General features: G+C 33.4%; 1 protein-coding gene across 2 annotated transcripts in view; it reads right to left on the bottom strand.

The window, feature by feature from the left end:
- The window catches only part of megf6b (multiple EGF-like-domains 6b), an 86,681-nt gene that overhangs the window by 23,983 nt on the left and 35,446 nt on the right, over positions 1-27,252 (bottom strand). Inside the window, exons 6-9 of one of the 2 annotated variants that reach the window (XM_051123159.1) lie at positions 16,899-17,021; positions 4,518-4,640; positions 2,466-2,591; positions 36-158 (exon numbers count right to left, since the gene is read on the bottom strand). In XM_051123159.1, the coding sequence (XP_050979116.1) occupies positions 36-158; positions 2,466-2,591; positions 4,518-4,640; positions 16,899-17,021 (495 nt within the window). Of the gene's footprint in view, positions 1-35; positions 159-2,465; positions 2,592-4,517; positions 4,641-12,979; positions 13,216-16,898; positions 17,022-27,252 lie in introns of those variants that run through there. The other variant, XM_051123160.1, reaches the window with a different exon arrangement.

Raw genomic sequence — 27,252 nt, 5'->3', positions numbered from 1 at the left:
CACTAAATACAGGTCACCATCCAGGTACATTTTACCTTCACAGGTCTTGCCATCTTCAGCCAGCTGATAACCTGAATGACATCCACAACGGGCCTCATCTCCATCCCTGCGGCACTCCTGAGAACAACCGCCGTTTCGCTCCGCACACGGACTCAACACTGATGACAGAACAACAGACTGTATTACTATTAACGTCATTATTCGTTTGTTGGCACTGAGTGGGTGAATCTCACAGAACCCTTTAAAAACCTGTCATATTTTATTCCAGTATTCCTGTTATTATTTTAAAGACAATTGGGCACATTTTATTCACAATTCTCCTCGCTATAACAGAAAGACAATGTGGAATATATAATTTTATATTTACTCTCAAAATATTATCAATTTAATCTTGTAATTGCTACGAATTAATTTTCATAATTTTAACTTCATTCTTGAAGTATTTCGACTTTATTCTCGTAATATGTCGACTTTATTCTTGTAATATTTCAACTTTATTCATGTAATTTCGTCTTTAATCTCGTAATCTTAGATTTTTTATTTTTATACCGTACCACTAAAACGCTGTCAAAGTTATACTACTGTTAATTTAAACAAATTTAAATAAAAGAGAACATGAATATTATTTTAATTAGAATTTGTGAAGAAAATGTGACTTATATTTCTCATGAAAAATACAAAAAAAAAAGAAAATCTGTATTGATCCAAAAAAAAAAAAAGGAAAATTAAATGTATTTTAAAACCAATCTGCAGTGCAATTTGCATTCTGATATTTTTCATGACAATTTTCTTTTCAAATTGTCATTAAAATAATAATACAATGTTTTTCATACATACATATGTTGGGGTGAAATGTGAAAAAAACACTGTATTGCTATTTTAATGATAATTTGTTTAAACAATTTGTTGTTAAACTTTTGTTGTTGTTGGTTTAATAAAAATTGTTAGAAAGTGAAAAATTAGATGTAAATTAGACGTAATCATCACCGGTAGTTAACCACGCCACATCAATTTAACTCACTTAAAATCAGGGATAATAATAAATCAAAAGTGATAAATCATGAAATTATATTACTAGAAATTTTATTTATGATTTTTCAGCTTTTGCGTAAAATAATCTTAAAATGTCTATAATTACAATATAATTATGTTTTTGTATAATTATTTAGCATATTTATACAACATTACACAACCAAATGTACATATCATCCTCATCCAGCTGCTCTGTGTATCTCCGCTCAGTGTGTTTAACATGTTTCTGTCTGTCCAACAGCTGCAGTGAAATGATCTGTTTGCAGCCAACAATTACACTTTTACAGACACAGAATGGCAGAAATTATTCTGCAATCATGATCCTTCATTAGTCTGTGTTCAACTCCAGATGACCTCAGAGACGAGACAAAAAGACATGTCCCTGCTGAAGTCACCAGTTTGCGATATTATGTCATCAAGTGAATCAAAGGGCAGCTTCATCCCAAAGACCAAAATCATATTTTCACTAAATCTCCTTGAGCAGTCATTGTGATTCTTTGCGAACTTCAAAGAATGAAAGCGCTTGGCTTGAAAGACATTCAAACAATAAAACATTAAAAAGAGCATTTTATACTTGAATGATTAAATTTCTCTGTCATTAAGACACTTAATAGCATATTCAAGCATCTGGGAATAGAATTTCTCATGCATTACGTGTCAATGTTGTTTAACAAATGCTTCAACCTTACAGCAAAAAGCTCCACTATGGCCTGTTAATCAGAGCAAACATGTTGATATGTTTGTGGAGATCATTACAGCCAAGTTTTATCTTTATTCACTGCTAATGAATGCAATTGAAGTTATTAAAACAAACAAAAACATCATTTATTTTTCTTCATACTGGCACAAACCTTCATGACATTATCTCTGATGTATGTCAAAAGAACAAAAAAGCAGCACAGATGGTTCATAAATGTACTATACATGACTTTTGCAGAATTTCAAGCTTTCTGAAGTCACAAAATAACTTCTCGCCAAAAGTTGTTTTTCACTGCAAAAATTCTCCTAATCCTATTAATTCAGTTTGGCATCATTTGTGTTAAATTTGGAGTACCTGCAGTGAACAACAACATAATTTCCAGCCTGTATTTAATAAAAACATTCATAATTAGTATGGTTTTCCAAAACTTGTAATTGAATTATGACTATTTTGTCCATATTGGAGCTTCATGGGCACTATGGGTTTGTACTGAAAGAAAAGCATGAAAAGTTTGCTTAACTGCTTAATGCTCAATAATAACAAAATATTATAAATTAAATATCTCATTTGCCTGTTTCCCATTCAGTCCGTCTCCACCTGTGCTTTGCATTTTCATTTTTCTTAAATCCCACTGTGCTGATCATAAACATGTCTTCAAGCTCATGCTATCATCAGAAACCTGCAATGCTCATGGTAAGCTCTTGCTGTTGAACATGAGTGTGGTCAGACTCACATTTGCAGTGTTTTCCGTCCGTGTCGAGTCTGTAATCGGGTCGGCAGCGGCACTTGAAATGACCCGCCCTCTGCTGAACGCAGAAATGCTCGCAGCCGCCATTCCCAACGCTGCAGGAGTGGATGGCTAAAGACACGCAGACAGACAGACAGACAGACAGACAGACAGGTGGAGACGCTTTGAGAAGACAACACTGGGCTGTTATTGTTCAATTTAAGGATCAAACGAGTCATAATAAAGGGAAGACCCTTCGTTAAGTGTTTGACTCGAGCAGTTCCAGAGTTCAAACGACTCCTGCCGCAGGAACATCAATGACTCAACCAACCAAAACATGAACGAAGGAACGCATTGAAAATCACTTTAAACTTCTCAATTATAAATCAATCTCTATAAGCACACATACAGCAGACAGATTTGTGCCAGAAACGAAATTTATTCTGTAATCGTATTCTCTGCTTCCTTCCTCTGAACTATGTGTGTCTGATTAACTGTCCATCATTCTCTCTTTCTCTACCTTTTTACCTTTAGAGGAGGATTACACTGCACATTATGTCAGTTAAATTCAAATGTTTTTCAGATGGTGACATATAAATGAACTCATTATTAAATTAAAAGCAAATTAAATAAATTAAGGATAGAATGAAGGACGGACGGACAGATAGAATGATAGAACGATGGACGGACGGATGGATGGATGATAGAACAATGGCTAAATGGATGGATGGACAGAATGATAGAACAATGATAGAACAATGGATGGATGATAAGTGGATAGACAGATGGATGATAGAATGATAGATGGCGGAGGGATGAAAGGATAGAACAATGATAGAACAATGGATGGATGGATGGAACGATGATAGAACAATGGATGGGTGGATGGATGGATAGATGGGTGATAGAACAATAGATGGATAGATAGAATGATGGATAGATAGATAGATGGAGAAATGATGGATGGATGGATGGAACAAAAATAAAACAATGGATGGATGATGGTGGATAGACAGGTGGATGATAGAAAGAACGATAGATGGATGGATGAAACGATGATGGGATGGGATGGGATGGATGGATAGATGGATGACAGAACAATAGATGGATAGATAGAATGATGGATAGATGGAGAAATGATGGATAGATGGATAAATGGATGGATGGAACAAAAATAAAACAATGGATGGATGATGGTGGATAGATGCTGATAGAAAGATGGATGGATGGATGGATGGAACGATGATAGAACAATGGATGGATGATGGTTGGATAGACAGATGGATGATAGAACGATGGAAGGATGGCCACCCATCCATTGTTCTATCACCGTTCCATTCATCCATCCATCAATCATTCTATCATCCATCTGTCTATCCACCCATCATCCATCCTTTGTTCTATCATTGTTCAATCCATCCATCCATCGTTCTATCCATCCACCCACCCATCCATTGTTCTATGATTATTCAATCCATCCATCCATCCATCGTTCTATCATTGTTCCATCCATTCATCCATCCATCCATCCATCTATCATCCATCCATCCATTCACTCATCCATTGTTCTGATGGATGGACGAATGGATGAATGGAACGATAATAGAACCATGGATGGGTGGGTGGATGGATAGAATGATGGATGGATGGATGGATTGAACAATGATAGAACAAAGGATGAATGATGGGTGGGTAGACAGATGGATGATAGAATGATTATGGATGGATGGATGGATGGAATGATGATAGAACAATGGATGGGTGAGTGAATGGATAGAACGATAAATGGATGATGGGTGGATGGATGACAGAACTATAGAAGATAGATGTATTGATGGAGCGGTAGATAAACTTTGCTCTTATAAAAAGTTTTAGATTAGAAAGGGTTTTTTCAATCCCACTTCTGCTGAAACACACAGTAATTCAGTCTTAATTGTCCTAAAAACAGGCTTCATTTCCTTTAAGCCAGATATATAAATTTTATGTCCTTTGATTTCGGGGTGAAACATAAGTCTGGGCAGGTTTGGTTAGTTTTGTTTGGCTACGTGTGTGTTTTACCGATGCATGTGCGTCCGTCCACGTGCAGGCGAGATCCAGCGTTACACTGGCAGTGATACGAACCCTTGGTGTTCACACACTTGTGCTGGCAGCCGCCGTTATGCACCTGGCATTCGTCAATATCTGCGGAAGAACATTTAACACACAATATAATACTGTTATGAAACATTCTTCGGATTCAGTTAAGATCTTGTAACATAATGGCTTTATCAGTTGGTCGAAATTCAAAACAGAATCTGCTGGCCTGGAAAAAATGTCTGACATCAGGAGTAAATAAATAACCAAACTCCTTTTGTATAAACAGAAGCAGTGAGATTACAAATAAACAATGTGAAGTGGCCATTTGTTCCACATGCTTACCATCAAGATAAAGCACAAACCACAAAAAAGAGAAAACAAGTACATTCACAGTTCACTGAGATGTTGTAGGGTTTCAAACAGTTTTGTGGCTTTTAAACCTACACTGCCTACTGAGATCAGAGCTAACAGAGTCATGGCCTATTGGGAAAGACACTGTTACTGCTCTGAGATCAGCTTTAAGACAAACATGCTCCACTGGCACAGCTGCTATCCCTAAACTAGAGTATGTTTCCCATGTCACTTGACTTCATGAGTGCAAACTATACATATTTATATTTCTATATGTTTAGATGTTTATATGTTTGTATGTATTTTCTCTTCATAAATGTAAAATGTTAGGAAATCTGACTTCATATCAGTGAATCATTTACATAAGTCTGTTAAAATGTATCAGTGAATCAAATGTATCAGTCAAATGTATAAGACGTTTGACTGATACTTTTGATTCACTGATCATCTTTTATGTTGAATTTTTTAACATCTGAACACTGAATTCACTGCATTTTTTAAGCCATTTCTTTGTCATTATTTGGAAAAACAAATATGTTGTGGGAACATTTTCACTCAAAAATTGCTAGTAAATTTCACAAATATTAACAGATGTTAACACAAATAAGTAACAGACTGAATTAAACATGAAATTTTGAAGCAGAAAGACTAAAACAGTACTTTATTGTAAAACATGCTCCATTAATCTCCATTTAGAATGACAGAAAGATAGAACGACAGAACAATCAAACGATAGATAGAATGATAGATAGAGCAATAGAACGAGAGAATGATAGAAAAAAACGAGAACGAAAGACAGAATGATATAACAACAGATAGATAGTGATAAATAGAACGATAGATAGATAGAGCAACAGAACAATAAAATGATAGAAAGACTGAATGAAAGATAGAATGATAGAAAGAACGAGAGAACGATAGATAGGACGATAGAATGATAGAACAATCAATTGATAGTGATAGACAGAAAGATAGAAAGATAGAATGATAGAACGAGAGAATGAAAGATAGAACGTTAGAACAACAGATAGATAGAGCGATAGACAGAATGATAGAGCAATAGAACAATAAAAAGATAGATAGATAGATAGACAGATAGACAGATATGATAATAGAATGATAAAAAGAACAAGAGAACGACAGAATGATAGATAGAGCAATAGAACAATAAAAAGATAGATAGATAGATAGATAGATAGATAGATAGATAGATAGATAGATAGATAATAGATAGATATGATAATAGAATGATAAAAAGAACGAGAGAACGACAGAATGATAGATAGAGCAATAGAACAATAAAAAGATAGATAGATAGATAGATAGATAGATAGATAGATAGATAGATAGATAGATAGATATGATAATAGAATGATAAAAAGAACGAGAGAATGACAGAACAATAGAAAATTGAACGATAAAATGATAGGGCGATAGACAGCAGATTGATAGAACGACAGAATGATAGAAAGAACGAGAAAACAATATATAGAAAGATAGAAGGCACAATACTGCAGAACAACTGAACGCTGGAACAATGTATAGAGCTATAGACAGAACGATAGATAGATAGATAGATAGATAGATAGATAGATAGATAGATAGATAGATAGATAGATAGATAGATAGATAGAGTGACAGAGTGATAGAGTGATAGAGTGATAGACAGAATGATAGAATGAACGATAGAATGATAGAAAGAACGAGAGAACGATAGATAGAACGACAGAACAATCAAATGACAGAGAGACAGCCAGAAAGAAAGAAAGATAGATAGATAGATAGATAGAATGATAGAACAGTAGATCGATAGAGTGATAGAATGATAGAATGATAGAAAGAACGAGAATGACAGAACGATAGAAAATCAAACGATAGAACGATAGAGCAATAGACAACAACAGATAGAGTGATAGACAGAATGATAGAAAGACAGAATGACAGATAGATAGATAGATAGATAGATAGAGAGATAGATAGATAGATGGAGCAATAGACAGAACGATAGAATGATAGTAAGAATGAGAGAACGATATATAGAAAGACAGAAAGAACAATAGAACAATCGAATGACAGAACAATGGATAGAGCTATAGACAGAACAATAGACAGTATGATAGAATGAAAGAACGACAGAAAGATAGAAAGAACAATAAAACAATCAAACAATAGATAGAATGATGGATAGAATTATAGACAGAATAGAAAGATAGAATGATAGAACAATATGACAGAATGACAGAACGTCAGCACGACAGAACGATAGATAGATTTTTCCTGAATGTGCACTCAGATGACAGACAGATGACACGAAGCTGCCGATGTTATCTACATTAAAATCAGATGGATGCTATTTGAATGGGTTCCTACGGAGACCGGAACAGAAGAGCATCCAATCGGAAGTTAGAATTCGTAATGGCGGCGCTCATCGTTTACTCAGAGAAACGGTCTATAAACTGCATTTAATTTAAATATTGTATCTTGACAAATTACAGTTTCAAAGAAGCTGTAGATCACAGCTCAGAAATAAATGTTTCTGCCACATTTTTGCCGCTCGATTCAGAGCAAACGAACATGAAACTCAAACACACAGCCAGTCGACTCTTGTTGATTTTACCATAAAGATCACGAGCAGATTGGCAGGCCGCTCCTGAGGGTGTCCTCTCCCGCTAAGAGGAAAAAATCCTAAAAATCACTCAGTTACGAGCGTCTAGATCCATACGATCCCGAGGCAGGTCTCTGTAGGCCATACGCTGCTTTCTCTCCAAACAAAACCTGCGAGACGCCGCCAACGCAAGCGCCACCGACTCCAAAACGAACACATGAGCCTTGTGTTCCAGCGACCTTTGACCTGTAATATACTAATGACCAGCTTTGTGTTTCTGTCACCTCGTGACATCACGGCAGGAGATGTTTTCATTGGCGCTTTTACATTAATAGTTGTAATTCTGTAATAGGAGCCAAATGGAATATACCGTTTTCCTGTGCGCATTTCAATCGAATCAGGTACGGACAAAACATCTTCAGTTGAAGTTTGACTAAAGAAGTTATTTAAATCTGGTAACAATCTTTTTATATACTTCACCAGCTGAGCTCAATTTTAAGTCTATGCGAGTACTGATGGGCACTACAGGCCAGCTGGCACTAAACACTACATGAAGTCGACTGGTAATGGGAACCAGCCGGTTGTTTACCTACGTGGAATCTTAATTACTGGCTGAGATGGCAGGAGGCCTCAGTAATCACAGGCTTCCTGCAAAGCATGAAAATGTTTAACTTTGCTGCAAATATAGTAAAACAGGCCAAATATATTTATTTATTTGCATTCTGACATAATTTCAAAGACAGCTTAACACATTTTCTCACCAATTATGCTGGCTGCAACAGTAAGACGATAAGAAATATACAAATATAAATTTTAATTTGAAGGTATTTATACATTATTATAGGATGAGTAACATAGCCTTTTATTTACGCTGATTTAAATAAAAATAATTTAACATATCCTTGCTAAATACATTTTTTTAACGATAGTGTATATTGTTACAAAGATTTCTATTTTGAATAAATGTTGTTCTTTTTAACTTTTTATTTATTATAATATAACATAACATAATATAACATAATATAATATAATATAATATAATATAAAAATTATATAAAACTGTTGCCTCAATGCAACTAACCAAAATATAATAATAGTTTAAGCTGAAGTACTAAAATTAGAACAAATAAAACTGATTTAATTTTCTTTACTACCTTTAATTTATTCAGGTTTAAATAAACAAAATTAAAAATAAAAGGATAAAACTATCTGAAAAACTAATTCGAGAATATTTTTTGTGTACAGTGTTAAAAAGACTTATTGAAAGATTATTCATAACATAACATTAAAATATACAATAGTTTTAGTGGTAGTGTATATTGTTAGAAAGATTTCTATTTTTAATAAATGATGTATTTTTGTTTTACTTTTTATTCATAATATAATATAATATAATATAATATAATAATTATATAAAACTGTTGCCTCAATGCAACTAACCAAAATATAATAATAGTTTAAGATGAAGTACTAAAATTAGTACAAATAAAACTGATTTAATTTTCTTTACTACCTTTAATTTATTCAGGTTTAAATAAACAAAATTAAAAATAAAAGGATAAAACTATCTGAAAAACTAATTTGAGAATATTTTTTGTGTACAGTGTTAAAAAGACTTATTGAAAGATTATTCATAACATAACATTAAAATATAAAATATTTTTAGTGGTAGTGTATATTGTTAGAAAGATTTCTATTTTTAATAAATGATGTATTTTTGTTTTACTTTTTATTCATAATATAATATAATATAATATAATATAATATAATATAATATAATATAATATAATATAATATAATATAATAATTATATAAAACTGTTGCCTCAATGCAACTAACCAAAATATAATAATAGTTTAAGCTGAAGTACTAAAATTAGAACAAATAAAACTGATTTAATTTTCCTTACTACCTTTAATTTATTCAGGTTTAAATAAACAAAATTAAAAATAAAAGGATAAAACTATCTGAAAAACTAATTCGAGAATATTTTTTGTGTATAGTGTTAAAAAGACTTATTGAAAGATTATTCATAACAAAACATTAAAATATAAAATATTTTTAGTGGTAGTGTATATTGTTAGAAAGATTTCTATTTTTAATAAATGATGTATTTTTGTTTTACTTTTTATTCATAATATAATATAATATAATATAATTATATAAACAATAATATATAACATCCTTGCTGAATAAAAAAAAAAAAAATTTAATGGTATATTGTTACAAAAATTTCTACTTTTAATAAATGCTGTTTTTTTTTTTACTTTTTATAATGTAATATAATTATTTTTAATATAATTATATAAACATTAATACATAACATCCTTGCTGAATAAAAAAAAAATTATGGTAGTGTATAATGTTACAGAGATTTCTATTTTTAATAAATGATGTATTTTTTACTTTTTATTGATAATATAATATAATATAATTTTTTTAATATAATTATATAAACTAATATATAACATCGTTGCTGAATAAAAAAAAAATAATAATGGTAGTGTATGTTGTTACAATGATTTCTATTTTTAATCAATGCTGTTTTTTTTTTACTTTTTACAATATAATGTAACGTAATGTAATATAATATAATATTAATATAATTATATAAACATTATATAGTATATAACATATCCTTGCTGAATAAAAATTAAAATAATAAAAAAAAAATCGGCATATCAGAATGATTTCTGAAGGATCAGGACACTGAAGTTCAAATTCAGCTTTGATCACAGGAATACATTTTAAAATAAATTCAAACAGAAAACCATTGTTTTAAACTGCAATAATATTTCACAATTTTACTGCATTTTTGACCATATACAGGCAGCCTTGATGAGCAGATCACTTCAAAAAACATAAAAAAAAATCTTACTGATGCCAATATATACATATCTACATTTGACTGCAAAAATATCTTGATCAAACTTGAGCATAGTTTGAAACAAAACTGAAATCTCTTCTGAATCTTGGGCAAATCTTTCCACTTTTTTTAATTTTCTTCCAATACTAAGAACATCAAACGATCCTCAAACTGCACTGACTTCTTGAACAGCATCTTTAGACATTTAATTTCTCAACAAATCACTGCAGATTCTGTTCATAATAACAGCCTGGAAAGCAGATGCGAAGCAGTCGCCAAAACACAATATTCACCAATCTCACTGATTACCGCAGCCCCCTGAACTCCGGTATCTGGCTTGGCATTTCAGAGGGTAGTTCTGGTTCATCCGTCACTGGAATCGCAATGACCCACACGCCGTAGTAATACTGCAACTACACACGCTGACTCTGAGCCACTGATTCATGCCTGCGCCAGAAAAGTGTCTTCAGCCAGGAAAGCTGGCAGAGCGGAGCTCACTTTCCATCTACACTGCTGTTTGGTTGGGGTTTTAATTAAATTACCAAGAAATGTTTCCCCACACTGGTGCAAGCATTTGGTTTGGCTTCTATTGAATACCCTGGAACGCTAAATCGTGTTTATAGATGTAGCTGGAGGCGACCCGACACGCTGAGTCAGCGGAGGAAGTTCCTGACTGTGTTTCTGCCTAAAACACTGATGACCTTATACTGTTAACAAGATGTTTTAGACAGTTTAAACATGGAAATCATTACTGATGCTTGCTAATCATTCTACTAATTGACAGATCAAAACACCCACCCACATTTTCCTCAGAACTGATGCATATTTCTTTTAATGAATTTCATATGTTTTCATAAGAGACAAACATATTGTGCATACACTGCTGGGTGTAATGCATTAAGTAACTAATTACTGTCATTTAATTACTTTTCCCTTGAACATTAAATACTGTATAGACTATCAAACATAAATTCTACATAAAACAATAGTGGATTTAACATTAAACAATTTAAGTTTTAAATGTAACTTTCCTCTTTAAATACTTTACAGGTCAGTTCAAGAATTATTTATGCAGTTTATTTGAAAGAATTAAAAGATACATTTTAATTGTAATTTGTAGTAAGTAATACTTTTTAAAGAAAGTAATCAGTAAAGTAATCGAATTACACTGTTGAAGATGTAATTAGTAGTGAGTGATTAATTACTTTTTAGAGTAACTTAACACTATGTATATCAGTTTTGTTATTCTTAACTAAAAGGAAAAATATTAACAACAGTTTTCATTCATTAAAATAAAACTGAAATAAAATGATTTATATAAATAAAATATAATTATTAGAAAAGTATTAATGTTATTTTTATTAATATTAATTCAACTAAAATAAATGTATATATAATAAATAAATAATTAAAAATAATAAAAATTAGAAATAGAAATGTTAAGATAAAATACTAAAATTATTACAAATAAACTAAAATAAAAAAATCTGTTTTCATAAAAAATTAGTAATAAAAATTACTAATAAAATAACAAAAGTACATAAAAATTACTAATACAAAAAAAAAAAATAAAATGAAAACCAAAAATATAAAATCAGTCAAAATATTTAATACCATTATATATAAGAAATGCATAAAATAAAATAATAAATATTTATTATTACTATAATTAATAATTCAACTAAACTAATAAATAAAATAAAATAAAATAATAAATATTTATTATTACTATAATTAATAATTCAACTAAACTAATAAATAAAACTTAAACAGAAATTAGAAATGTTGCCTCTTGGCAACTAAATGAAATAAAATATGTTTTAGATAAAGTACTAAAATAAAATAAAAAGTACACTTTAACAGAAATAAAAATGACTAATAAAAATAACAAAAGCACATAAGAATGAATAAAACAAAAAATTAAAAAGCTTAAAATATAAAAGCTAAGTCAAAATATTTAACATTAAAATATGTTCAAGATAAAGTACTAAAAATATTACAAATAAATTAAAACAAAAATAAAATTTTAATAGAAATAAAAATAACAAGCACATAAACAATTACTAAAACAAAATTAAGATGAAAACTGAAAATATAAATGCCTAAATAAAAGCCTAAATATTTAATACTATTACATATAAGAAATGCATAATATAATATAATAATATAATATAATATAATATAATATAATATAATATAATATAATATAATATAATATAATATAATATAATAATTATTTATTATAAATATCATTATTAATTCAACTAAGAAATGAAATGTTGCCTCTTGTCAACTAAATGAAGTAAAATATGATAAGATAAAGTACTAAAATTATTACAAAAAAACTGAAATGAAAATAAAATGACCAATAAAAATAACAAAAGCACATAAAATTAAGATGAAAACTGAACATATAAATCGTAAAAAGTCAAAATATTTATTACTGTTACATATAAGAAATTTATAAATTAATATATTTAAAAATTACAACTATTTCTAGACAAACATTCGGAATGCCTATTCCATTATATTTCTTAACAATACACAAGCTATTACTAGTCACTAATGCAGAGCAGCTCAAGTGGACATCTTTAATTTAACTGGACCAATAAAAGTTCTCACCTGGTCTCTGGTATCCCATAGTGAATCGTTGGTATCCATGGAAACAGTGTGGCCTATGGCAATGTCTCAAATGATGCCAATAACCAGAATAATAGGCCAAATCAACTGAATGGAAATTAAGCCCAATACACACGAGACAAAACATGAACCAGCCTGTCATGATTCACCAGATATTGAACCATAAATATCTTGACTATATGTATAAGATTGTAAAAGCAGCAAATGTCTCATGAAAGTCTGAGCAATCTGAGAGGGACGGACTGAAGCAGCAGGTTTTATTCCCTCCCTGCCTGTGAAAATGCCTTCATCTGACTCACTCTCTCCTCCTTTTTAAGTCTGCATCTCATGTATTTCACAACACTTGTGCATGAATGTAATGAGTGGAATTCGACTATATTTTAAGTGGAATTGATTCTAATTTTTTTCATATGAAAGTCATATGAAAGGATTATTATTGTATGCCTCTCTATACTTGTAGTCCATCCTGTTGTTTGCATAATTAAAATTGGTTAATTACATTATCATTTCATCACAAAAATACGACAATTTATTGTCATATACCTGTGCATGAAGCAGACAAAGTTTTAGCTGGCATTGGAGTTCATATAAAATCTGTGGAGCAGGATTTGGTTTAATATGAAAGAGTCCAAAGATCTAAACCATCTGTAGGACGAATGTAAATATCTGAAACATCAGAAAGATGAATAAATCTCACAGTGGCATTTCTCAGAAGAATATGAAGAACCAGAGAGAGAAACGATCTCCTGTGGCCAAACACATTACAGTCAGATATACACAAACACACTGAAAGTCTGAATACAAGCAGAGAAACTGGGTTAAACTTTGACCGAATTCCAGCATTCTTCAGTCTGTTTGAGGATTTTCAGAGTCACATGATTTGACCAGTGATTAGACTGGAATAAATGAACAATAACTATGACTTATTCTAATCTAGCTGTCTGTCTGTCTGTCTGTCTATTGATCGTTCTATCGATCTATTGTTCTGCCTATCACTCTATCTATCGTTCTATCTATTGTTCGATCAGTCATTCTATCTATTTGTCTATTCATCAATCGATCAATCGTTCTATTGCTCTATCATTCTATCTCTCCATTTCTCTATCTCTCTATTTAACTTTTTATTTAACGCTCTATCGTTCTCTCTCCATCTATTTATCGTTCAACTGCTCTATCGTTCTATCTATCGCTCTCTCTATCCATCTCCCTATTCATCACTCTATTGTTCTTTATCTCCATCCATCTCTCTATTTGTTTTATCTCCCTATTTATCTTTCTATCGTTCTATATCTCTATCCATCTCTCTATTTATCATTTTATCGCTCTATCATTCTATCGCTCTATCGTTCTTCATCTCTATCCATCTCTCTATTTATCGCTCTATATCTCTATCATCTCTCTATTTGTAATTTTATCACTCTATCATTCTATCTCTATCCATCTCTCTATTTATTGTTCTATAGCTGTCTATCGCTCTATCATTCTATCGCTCTATCAATCTCTCTATTCATCTTTTTAGCACTCTATCATTCTATCGCTCTATCATTCTATTTCTATCCATCTCTATTTATCATTCTGTAGCTGTCTATCACTCTATCAATCTCTCTATTCATCTTTTTATCGCTCTATCATTCTATCGCTCTATCGTCCTTTATCACAATCCATCTCTCTATTTATCGTTATATAGCTATATCTATCACTCTCTCAATCTCTCTATTTGTCTTTTTCTCGCTTTTTCTATCTATCGCTCTATCTCTATCCATCTCTCTACTTACCATTCTATAGCTATGTCTATCGCTCTATCATTCTATCTATCGCTCTATCGTTCTTTATCTCTATCCATCTCTCTATCATTTTATCGCTCTATCATTCTATCGTTCTTCATCTCTATCCATCTCTCTATTTATCATTTTATCGCTCTATCATTCTATCGCTCTATCGTTCTTCATCTCTATCCATCTCTCTATTTATCGCTCTATATCTCTATCATCTCTCTATTTGTAATTTTATCACTCTATCATTCTATCTATCTTCTATCATTCTATCTCTATCCATCTCTCTATTTATTGTTCTATAGCTGTCTATCGCTCTATCATTCTATCGCTCTATCAATCTCTCTATTCATCTTTTTAGCGCTCTATCATTCTATCGCTCTATCATTCTATTTCTATCCATCTCTATTTATCATTCTATAGCTGTCTATCACTCTATCAATCTCTCTATTCATCTTTTTATCGCTCTATCATTCTATCGCTCTATCGTCCTTTATCACAATCCATCTCTCTATTTATCGTTCTATAGCTATGTCTATCACTCTCTCAATCTCTCTATTTGTCTTTTTCTCGCTTTTTCTATCTATCGCTCTATCTCTATCCATCTCTCTACTTACCATTCTATAGCTATGTCTATCGCTCTATCATTCTATCTATCGCTCTATCGTTCTTTATCTCTATCCATCTCTCTATTTTCGTTCTAGTGCTATATCTATCGCTCTATCATTCAATCGCTCTATCCATCTCTCTATTTATCATTTTATCTCCCTATTTATCGCTCTATCGTTCTATATCTCTATCCATCTCTCTATTTATAATTCTCTCGCTCTACCGTTCTCTCTCTATCCATATATTTATCATTCTATCGCTATATCTATTGCTCTATCGTCCTATCTATCTCTCTATTTATCGTTTTATCGCTCTATCATTCTATCTATTGCTCTATCCATCTCTATTCATCATTTTATCGCTCTATCATTCTATCCATCACTCTAGCATTCTTTATCTCTATCCATCTCTCTATTTATCGTTCTATCACTATATCTATCGCTCTGTCCATCAATCTGTCTATCACTCTATCTTATCTCTATTTATTGTTTTATCTCTCTATCATTCTATCACTCTATCGTTCTTTATCTCTATCAGTCTCTCTATTTATCGTTCTATCACGCTGTCATTCTATCTATCTATCACTCTTTATCTCCATCTATCTCTCTATTTATTGTTTTATCGCTCTATCATTCTCTCTATCGTTCTATATCTATATTCTATCTCTCTACTGTTTTATCTATCGCTCTATCATTCTATCTCTCTCTGTCTATCGTTCTATCTATAGTTCTATCTATCCATCACTTTATCATTCCATTTATAATTCTATCTATCTATCCATCTGTCTATCTATCTATCTATATATTAGGGATGGGACAATACATCACGATTTATCGTCCCATCCCTAGTATATATCTTACAGTTCTTTTATTCAGTTCATTCCTCTACATGTGTTTTCTGTTAAATGCTGAATGAGAACACTTAGGCAAATGCAATCATCAACTGGTGTTGTTTTGCGCAGTTGTCCTGGACATGGAAAAAGATCTACCATACCAATGCATCTTTGCTGAAAACCAGATTTGAGGTTTCAGTTTTGGTCCAAGAGAATGAACCACAGTTACAGACTTAAAAGAAATCTGCTGGCAAATCTGACATTTTACACTTCCAGAAAAAAGTTTCCAGTTTCTCTGATTTCCACCTATGACACCTCCTGGGAACCAAATTCTGGTTGAAAAATGGAGGTTTGCAATGTTACCAGTTGTTCTGGGGAATAATCAGCAAATCTGTCTCTGCAAACATTTGCTGAATGGGTTTATTATTATGCATATAATTTTATTTGTGTAATAGAGAATGTCCAGCAGCAACATTAGAGTTCTAGATTTCTACACAAGTTTCCAAGAGACATTCTGTTCCTCTTCTCCAAAAAGGAAGTTATAAATTCTGACTTTCCTAGCCGAATGGAGCAAACAGGAAATAGAACCCACATGCAATGAGTTTGACTGCCATTATAGTGAGAGCACCATCTTTGCAGACAGTATCTGTCTGATGAAAGAGCTAAAGGCAGAGCGGATGGGACTTACCCTGACAGGTTTTGCCGTCCTCTTTGAGCTCTTGACCTGCGGGACACTTGCAGTAGAAACTGCCGATGGTGTTACAGCACAGAGCTTCACACCCTCCGTTGGTCTCTTCACACTCGTTTACATCTGACAGCAAGAGAAAACAAACACATTACAGTCTACAGATGAGGATCGTTAACAGATTTGCAACAATCGCCAACATTTGGACAATCGCTTCCAAATGTTTACAACTTGGAGACATGTAAACGTATTCATACAGACTAATTATGAAACTTCATCCTTATGCATGAGGATGCATTATGACCAGTTGACAGGATTGTATTAATATTGCTAAAAATACATAAAAGGTATTTTGTAAAAAAAGATAACATTTTAGGTTTATTATAATCTCAGCCTGCAATAAGACTCATTGAATAGGTCATCTGAGGTGCTCATTGGTGGAAATTCATTGCCATATGAAAACATAACATACTTTTTCCATCTTTTCCATCTTCCCAACATAGACATAGACATGTGTAATGAAAGGCACATTTAGCTTTAACAGGATCTGACAATAATGTTTTTTTGATTATTCAGTTGAAGCTACTGAAATGTGGACCGCCAGTGGATTTTTCATGGGAAAGTGCTCATATGAAAGCTGTCACCTTGGCCGTTTGTCAGTTTCCATATCTTTTTACTATGAACACATCGTTGCTTATGCGGTCAGAGGGTTTAGTGCATTTCGGCCATGAGAAAGTACAAGAAGACATATGCATACAAGCTGTAGAAATAGTAAAAGCAAAATGTTTTTCCAATTATATTCAAAGACTTTCACCCAAAAATCTAAATTTACTGTAAGTGACTTTTTTCTACAGTAGAACAGTAAAGAAGGGTTTTAGCTGAAACCGTGGTCCTTGATGACTCATTCATTTCTAAAGAATAAAACAAAAGCACATCAAGGAGCACAAAATTACTACCCAAGGCTCCTGATGATATATTGAGGTCTTGTGAAGTGAAACAATCAGTCTGTGCAAGAAACTGAACATTATTTACAACATTATTAACAAATGATTCTTCTGAACTGGTTCTTTTTTTGTGAACTAGATGAACCAGTTCACCAAATCTGACTAAATTGTCTGAAACAGTTCACGGCTCAAGCAGCACAAATCTACAAGATACTCAATCAAAACATTTTATGACTCACCAAAGACCACAGTTTCAGTTAAAACTTTCCTTTACTGAAGAAAAAGGCACCTACACTACCAGTCAAAAGTTTTTGAACAGTAAGATTTTTTTTAATGCTTTTTAAAAAAAGTCTCTTCTTTATTTGATCCAAAGTACAGCAAAAACAGTAAAATTTTGAAATTTTGAATATATTTTAAAATGTAATTTATTCCTGCGATTTAAAAAAATGAATTTTTAGCATCATTACTCCAGTCACATGATCCTTCAGAAATCATTCTAATAATCTGACTTGCTGCTCAAAAAACATTTATTATTATTATGTTGAAAACAGCTGATTAGAATTTTTCAGGTTTCTTTGATGAAAAGAAGTTCAAAGTTCAGGAGAACAAAATTTATTTTACTTTTGTAACATTATAAATGTTTTCATCATCACTTTTAAACAATTTACAGCATCCTTGCTTCATCTGTTGCATATTGATAATAATGTTTCTTAAACAACAAATCAGAATATTAGAATGATTTCTGAAGGATCATGTCACTGGAGCAATGATGCTAAAAATTCATTTTTAAAATCACAGGAATAAATTACATTTTAAAATATATTCAAATAGAAAGCAGTTATTTTAAATAGTAAAAATATTTTAAAATTTTACTGTTTTTTACTGTTTTAGATTAAATAAATGCAGGCTTGGTGAGCAGAAGAGACTTAAACATTACAAATCTTACTGTTCAAAAACTTTTGACTAGTAGTGTAAATCTTGCATGGCCTGAGGGTGAGTAAATTAACAGCAAATTTCATTTTTTGGTGAACTATGCCTTTAAAGACAATTTCAAGAAAGAGGAACCTCCCTCATTACAAAAAGGAGCAGTGTTCTTCCCATGTCCAACAAAACCACTCCTTTATTTCCAGTGGGCACAAATCATCTCAATGGGATGGAGAGGGATATTTTGGCATTTGATTGGCCTCAAACCACTTTAAGTTAATCAGAAAAAAACTAAATTGCTGGAAAATTGTGTCCTTCAACAGGCCAACCAGCCTCACAGCGAGTCTTCGCCATTCATTCACATTTCAACGCAGATGTTTAACAAATCTTCCCTTTACAGCCCATATATCCAGCTCTCACTCTCAAACACATGGAGATGTTTATGAGAAAATCAGTTTGTCGGTTTCCCAAAACATTATTTCAATAAAATCCTCACCACAACAAATTGGCCCCCGAAGAGCCGAGCGACGTGTGCTAGAGGAGGAAATGAACATAATGAAGCAGTGAATGGAGCTGCTGACGAAGGTGATCACACCATTACACGTTATACGATTAGCATCTGTCATTTTTTAAATCTAGACAACTTTGAAAGCTTAAATCTTAAAGGAAGATACATCAAGCAAAATCTGCTCAATATGTTATAATTTGGGTAGAAATACAATGATTTATTACTCCACTTACTATTACAAACAAACTATTGAAAAATAGATTAATAATTGTATATAAAAAAAAAAAAAATCTATACGTCCATTATATTCAACATAATGAGAATGACAGATCACGACAGATCAGATCTACATCCAGACTGGAACATCAACAAGGAAATGGAGACGAACGACATTCTTTCACTGAGAGGTCACGACCCTTTTCATGACCCGAGGCCGACCTGCTGGTCAAGGACTTGAAAGAGACACCCTGCAGAAACAGCAGTGTTTTCTTCCGTCAGGCGTCCTGCTTTAGGCCACACACCTGCACCGAGACAGAGACACTGGTTTGGAAAGAGGGTGTCAGTAGCGGTGTGCAGGGTCACTGAGGTCAAAGGTCACAGCCACATCATGAAGTCTGGCACGTATTAGAAAGACTGTGTAACACACACTGAAAATGAACTAATCCTCAAAAAACAGCAAAAACTAGAGGTCATATAATGAAAAACATGATTTTTCTCATTCCCCTAAAATAATAGTCCAGCATAAACATTTGCTTTCAGAAGTTCCTGTTCCAGTCTCACACAGACAATTAGTATAAAAACAGCATATTTATAGCCAACACAGTATTCATTTCACTTTCATCACTTCAAAATCATTTGACCAGCCAACGTTTATATATCAACACCTAGTTGATGGTTAACACCATTGCTAATCATTTCACATGCAAAAATGTTAACCAATCACAACAGAGGTCATTTACATATTAGTGGTGCAGTATGTAATATTGACAGCATGTGGTTGAAATTGGTACTGCAGTCCAAATTCAAAACCCTGGATAAAGTTGATTTTCCTGCTCCTTCCTCTTCAGTCTCGACACTCATATGTGGGTTGCCAGATTAAGGCAGATTGTGTCAAGCTTTTATGTTGATGAGTTGATTTATCCACATTTTAATATTGCTCTGGTCATAAAGCTTTCTACATGGACGCCAGGGCTTTTTATGTCAGGTTCTAACACTATTCGTTTGCTGGCTTTCATGACCGCAGTACGCTGTGTTTTCTGGCAACTGGCAACCCAGGGTGTCAAATTACTATTGGATGAATTGGCAGTGGGTGGAGTCACACAGACCAAAACAAAAACAGACATTCCAACACAGAACACACATTTCAAAGTTGAATAACTGGCTGTAGCGTTGTTCTGTCCCAATTTACAATTAGTGCAAGTACAGTTCTTTTAACAACCAACACTGTGTTCATCTCACTATCGTCCTTTCAAAATCATTTGACCAGCCAACGTTTTTCAACACCTAGTTGATGGTTAACACCATTGCTACTCATTCACCATGCAAAAATGTTAGCCAATCACAACATAGGTCACTTACATATTATATATAAAAGTGCTATAAAGGTGCAGTATTGACAGCAAAACACTGGATAAAGTTGATTTTCCTGCTTCATCCTCTTTAGTCTTGATGCTCATATGTGGGTTGCCAGATTGAGACAGATTGTGTCAAGCCTTAAACTCTAAGTTGATGAGTTGATTCACCCACATTTTAATATTGCTCTGGTCATAGAGTTTTTTACATGGACACCAAGGCTTTCTCTGTCAGATTATAACACTGTTCGTTTGGTGGCTTTCATGACACTGTGTTTTCTGGCAGCTGGCAACTGGGTTGTCTAACTGCTAACACCACTGCTACTCATTCTTTAGTCATTTACATATATAAAGCACTATATTAAAGGTGCAGTATGTAATATTGACAGCTAGTGGTTGAAATTGGCACTGCAGTCTAAATTCAAAATACTGGATAGAGTGTTTTTTCCTGCTCGAAGCTCATGTGGGTTGCCAGATTGAGACTAGTTGATGAGTTGATTCACCCACATTTTAATACTGCTCTGGTCGTAGAGCCTTTTAGATGGATGCCTAGGTTTTTCATCTTAGCATTGTTTGCTGGCTTTCTTTGCTGCAGTACACTGTGTTTGGCAACTGGCAACCCGAGGTGTCAAATTACTATTGGATGAATTGGCAGTGGGCGGAGTCACACAGACCAAAACAAAAACAGACATTCCGACACGGAACACACATTTCAAAATAGAATATCTGGCTGTTGTTTTTTTAGAGAAACAAGTATTTGAACTTAGCATGTTTCCTAAATATCTGCAAACATATTATGGCTTTTTTTTTCTTTAAAACGGTCAAAACATTTGATCTTACCATTTAACATTCATATACAATTAGGCTCAGAGGAGAAGACACCATTGCTTTGGCTCTCAGGGCCCAGTATCTCCTGATTAAATTGCATTTTAACTATAAATCGTGAATTTTAATCTTTTTTTTATTTATCCCTTCTTTTTCCCATTCATTTTTATCATTCTTTTAGTAATAATTATCTATAATTAGTTTTTAAATTAAATTGCTCAATTTGCTTTTTTGTTTAATTACATTTATTATGTAAAATTATCACTGTATATGTAAAATATGCTTAACAAACATGCCTTATAATATGTGAAGCAGCCATTTAACAGTTAATTGATAACATTTCTAGCACATTCCCAACTATGACCTTGAGCTATAGAAGAGAAATGTGTTTTTGACAACAAAATCAGTCTAACTTCTATGGTGAGAGTCATAAGATCCTGATTAAGCTCCATAAGTTCTCCATTATCTCTAAGCAAAGCACTGTTATTGTGAGAGACAGTTTCATTTTTCTGTTCTTCTGGAGAATAACATTCAGACACGGTTTGAGTTGAGACAATGAGATGTTTAAATTTAGTTTTCGGTTTTGCACAATGTGATTTAGTCTGGAGATTATGATAAAAAAAACAGCCAGGAATTTGATGTCGTCAGCTGGATGGTGTTCAGACACGGTTCCTCTGCGTTTCAACAGACTTGTTTTACCAACAAAGAAATTCTGTCAAAATGAACAACAGATCATAAAGCTGACATTACAAATAAAACCCACCACAAACAAAGAACCAGCTGATCTTTTAATTGATTTTCATCTACTCAAACTCAAAAAAGAAGCCAAGCCAAGCTGAAATGAAAACGTACCAAGATGTAGATGAGTTTGTTTCTTCATCACATTTGGGGAAACGCAGCATTTCATCATTTACTCACCAATGGATCCCTTTGCAAGTGAATGGGTGCCATCAGAATGAGAGTCCAAACAGCTGATAAAAACATCACAATAATCCACAAGTAATCCACACCACTTACAGTGGGTACGGAAAGTATTCAGACCCCCTTAAATTTTTCACTCTTTGTTATATTGCAGCCATTTGCTAAAATCATTTAAGTTCATTTTTTTTTTCTAATTAATGTACACACAGCACCCCATATTGACAGAAAAACACAGAATTGTTGACATTTTTGCAGATTTATTAAAAAAGAAAAACTGAAATATCACATGGTCCTAAGTATTCAGACCTTTTGCTCAGTATTTAGTAGAAGCAGCCTTTTGATCTAATACAGCCATGAGTCTTTTTGGGAAAGATGTTTTTCACACCTGGATTTGGGGATCCTCTGCCATTCCTCCTTGCAGATCCTCTCCAATTCTGTCAGGTTGGATGGTAAACATTGGTGGACAGCCATTTTTAGGTCTCTCCAGAGATGCTCAGTTGGGTTTAAGTCAGGGCTCTGGCTGGGCCATTCAAGAACAGTCACGGAGTTGTTGTGAAGCCACTCCTTCGTTATTTTAGCTGTGAGCTTAGGGTCATTGTCTTGATGGAAGGTTAACCTTCCCCAGTCTGAGGTCCTGAGCACTCTGGAGAAGGTTTTCGTCCAGGATATCCCTGTACTTGGCCGCATTCATCTTTCCCTCGATTGCAACCAGTCATCCTGTCCCTGCAGCTGAAAAACACCCCCACAGCATGATGCTGCCACCACCATGCTTCACTGTTGGGACTGTATTGGACAGGTGATGAGCAGTGCCTGGTTTTCTCCACACATACCGCTTAGAATTAAAGCCAAAAAGTTCTATCTTGGTCTCATCAGACCAGAGAATCTTATTTCTCACCATCTTGGAGTCCTTCAGGTGTTTTTTAGCAAACTCCATGCAGGCTTTCATGTGTCTTGCACTGAGGAGAGGCTTCCGTCGGGCCACTCTGCCATAAAGCCCCGACTGGTGGAGGGCTGCAGTGATGGTTGACTTTCTACAACTTTCTCCCATCTCCCGACTGCATCTCTGGAGCCACAGTGATCTTTGGGTTCTTCTTCACCTCTCTCACCAAGGCTCTTCTCCCCCGAGAGCTCAGTTTGGCCAGACGGCCAGCTCTAGGAAGGGTTCTGGTCGTCCCAAACATCTTCCATTTAAGGATTATGGAGGCCACTGTGCTCTTAGGAACCTTAAGTGCAGCAGAATTTTTTTTGTAACCTTGGCCAGATCTGTGCCTTGCCACAATTCTGTCTCTGAGCTCTTCAGGCAGTTCCTTTGACCTCATGATTCTCATTTGCTCCGACATGCACTGTGAGCTGTAAGGTCTTATATAGACAGGTGTGTGGCTTTCCTAATCAAGTCCAATCAGTATAATCAAACACAGCTGGACTCAAATGAAGGTGTAGAACCATCTCAAGGATGATCAGAAGAAATGGACAGCACCTGAGTTAAATATATAAGTGTCACAGCAAACGGTCTGAATACTTAGGACCATGTGATATTTCATTTTTTCTTTTTTAATAAATCTGCAAAAATGTCAACAATTCTGTGTTTTTCTGTCAATATGGGGTGCTGTGTGTACATTAATGAGAAAAAAAAAAAATGAACTTAAATGATTTTAGCAAATGGCTGCAATATAACAAAGAGTGAAAAATTTAAGGGGGTCTGAATACTTTCCGTACCTACTGTAAGTCCATCAGTTAACATCTATAGAAGACAAAAGATGCATGTTTGTAAGAAATGAATCCATCATTATGACGTTTATAACTTCAAACCATCACTTCTGAACAAATATGAGTCCATAATCCATAATAACGCTTCCTCTAGTGAAAACGCCTATTCCCTTTCGTTCTCTCTGGATTAAAATCCACCCATATGTTTGTTTAGAGCTGTTTTAGACAGTTTTTGCTTATTAAATGGTGCTTGACCTTGTGCAGATTTCTCTACTGATTCAGATGAGCTGACTTTTTTCACTGGACAAAGTAATCTTAATCATCTTAACAACAAACAAGCAGCTTTTTGCTTCACAAGGTGTTAATTGATGGACTGGAGTGGTGTGGATTACTTGTGGATTATTGTGATGCTTTTAAACAGCTGTTTAGACTCTCAACCTGACGGCACCCATTCACCGCAGAGGATCGATTGGTGAGTAAACGTTCCTACTACTATTCCTTTAGCAAATTTCTGCTTCACATCTCCTTCAAGAGTTCTACAGAAGAAAACAACGTCAAACAATGACAGCTTTCATTTTTGGATGAGCTATTTCTTTAAACATTTGCAACCTCTGCAGGAAAATAATTCATAGGGAATGTTTCTGGTTCTGTAAGTTATAAATCTATTATTCCAAACACACACATGTGCAGATATGCACTCACGCGCACACACATAAAACATGATCTATGTTTTCTGCTTGAAAAAATCTGTTCAACTTTTGGTCAGTGCCACATGTTCAGATCTAATGCATATGAACCTGTCAGAACCGCCACATTTGTGCAAAAACCACAATGTTTCACCTTTATCCATGTCTTTACACTTACACATTGTTTCTGAACAATGAACAGCAGCAGGAAAACAATCTAAGGCGTGTATTTTTGACCACCAGCAATCGTTTAAACCCTTTCATGTGTCAAACTGGGAGATTTGTCTGTGTTTGCATTCCAGGCGTGCATTGTGTGACTTTCTCTCACGAAGTCAATGTGTTTCTGTGTAGACGGGGGTCCGTACCGTAGCTTGGCACAGCTGTTGGATCGTATGGGTCAGACAGAGAAAAAGAAAGACAGCCAGATAGCATCACTAGGGTCACCAATAGCAGAGATGCAGCCGTCCAGCACATAAATACACTCATCAGAGAAGCCAAGGGCAAAAAGCATCTGGCTCAAAATGGTGTTATACATCTTATCTGAAGCAGCAGGACAGTTTCCATTGTTTAATACTGTAAATAACTGAACAGTGATTCAGCAATAAAAAGCTGTGCGGTATGAATTTTTTTATTCTTACTGCAGTAATGATTTTTGTATTCTTACTTCATGTTTTTTTACATTTTTAATGTATTTTCATTGAAATTATTTATTGCTTTATATAATTTTTTAATGTTATGTTTAAATTGATTATTTAATTAATTTTTTTCTTGCATTTATTCCAAATGTATCATACACTACTGTTTTTAAAGACATTAAAACTTTTTATGCAACAAAAAAAAAGACAGTTGATGACATTTTTGTTACAAAAGATGGACACTTTACTTAAAGCCTTTATGCATAATGCATTTTAAAGGTATACATAATGTACACCACCAGTCAAAAGTTTTTGAACAGTAAGATTTTTAATGTTTTTTTTTTTAAAAAAGTCTCTTCTGCTCATGAAGCCTGCATTTATTTAATTCAAAGTACAGCAAAAACAGTAAAAATTTGATATATTTTTACTATTTAAAATAACTGTTTTCTATTTGAATACATTTTAAAATTTAATTTATTCCTGTGATTTCAAAGATAAATTTTTTGCATCATTACTCCAGTCACATGCTCCTTCAGAAATCATTCTAATATTCTGATTTGCTGCTCAAAAAACAGTATTATTATAAAACAGCTGAGTAGAATTTTTTCAGGTTGAACAGAAAGTTCAGAAGAACAGCATTTATCTGAAATAAAAACATTTTGTAACGTTTGGTCAATTTAAAGCATCTTATCTAAATAAAAGTATTAATTTTTATCATTTCTTTCCAAAAAAACTATCCAGAAAAAATTTACTCAACTGCTTAAATATTGATAATAATAATAATAATAATACAAAAATGTTTCTTGAACAGCAAATCAGCATATTAAAATGATTTCTGAAGGATCATGTGACACTGAAGACTGGAGTAACGATGCTGAAATTTCAGCTTTGCATCACAGAAATAAATTATATTTTAAAATATATTCAAATAGCAAGCAGTTATTTTAAATTGTAAAAATATTTTAAAATATTACTGTATTTACTATACTTATGATCAAATAAATGCAGCCTTGGTGAGCAGAAGAGACATTTGAATGGTAGTGTATATATTATTTTTGCATATACTATTGTTATTATATAAAACGCATTAAGGCAAAGAGCCTAGTCTTTATATTCTAAAAATTTCCTTTACGCTAAAGCAACCTGAAGTCCAATCATTCATCAAAGAAACATAATTTAGGAAATCACTCATGTCTGGAACATAAATAGTGCTGAAAAATGATGAGTTCAAGTATAAAACTTGAGGTAAGGAGTTTGCTCAAATCACTAACTCTAAGAATGGGCAAAAGCAAGACCTTCATAAAGACTAATGCTCTGTAGCTGCGCAATAACCATTACCTGATTCAGCAATAAAACTCTGCCTCCCTGATTCATTTCTTACACTGACAAACTGATGAACAAACAAAAAAGGACGACGACGAACATGTACCTCATCCATCATTACTGACACTGTAGCTACTGGAGAATAAACACTGCCCCCTGCTGCCTACATAGTGCACTTAGAAGAAGCCTGCAGACAAACAGGCTCACAATATAAGACATATGAAATACTCCAGCCACATATAATCCATAACCAACCACATCTGTTTACATTCACCAATGCGTTTCTACAACCTAATCTTCATCTAAAATGAAT

The sequence above is a fragment of the Labeo rohita genome, chromosome 11, assembly GCF_022985175.1.
Source record: "Labeo rohita strain BAU-BD-2019 chromosome 11, IGBB_LRoh.1.0, whole genome shotgun sequence".
NCBI lineage: Eukaryota > Metazoa > Chordata > Actinopteri > Cypriniformes > Cyprinidae > Labeo > Labeo rohita.
The sequence above is the reverse complement of the archived record's forward strand: the minus strand, read 5'-3'. Positions and strand labels throughout refer to the sequence as shown.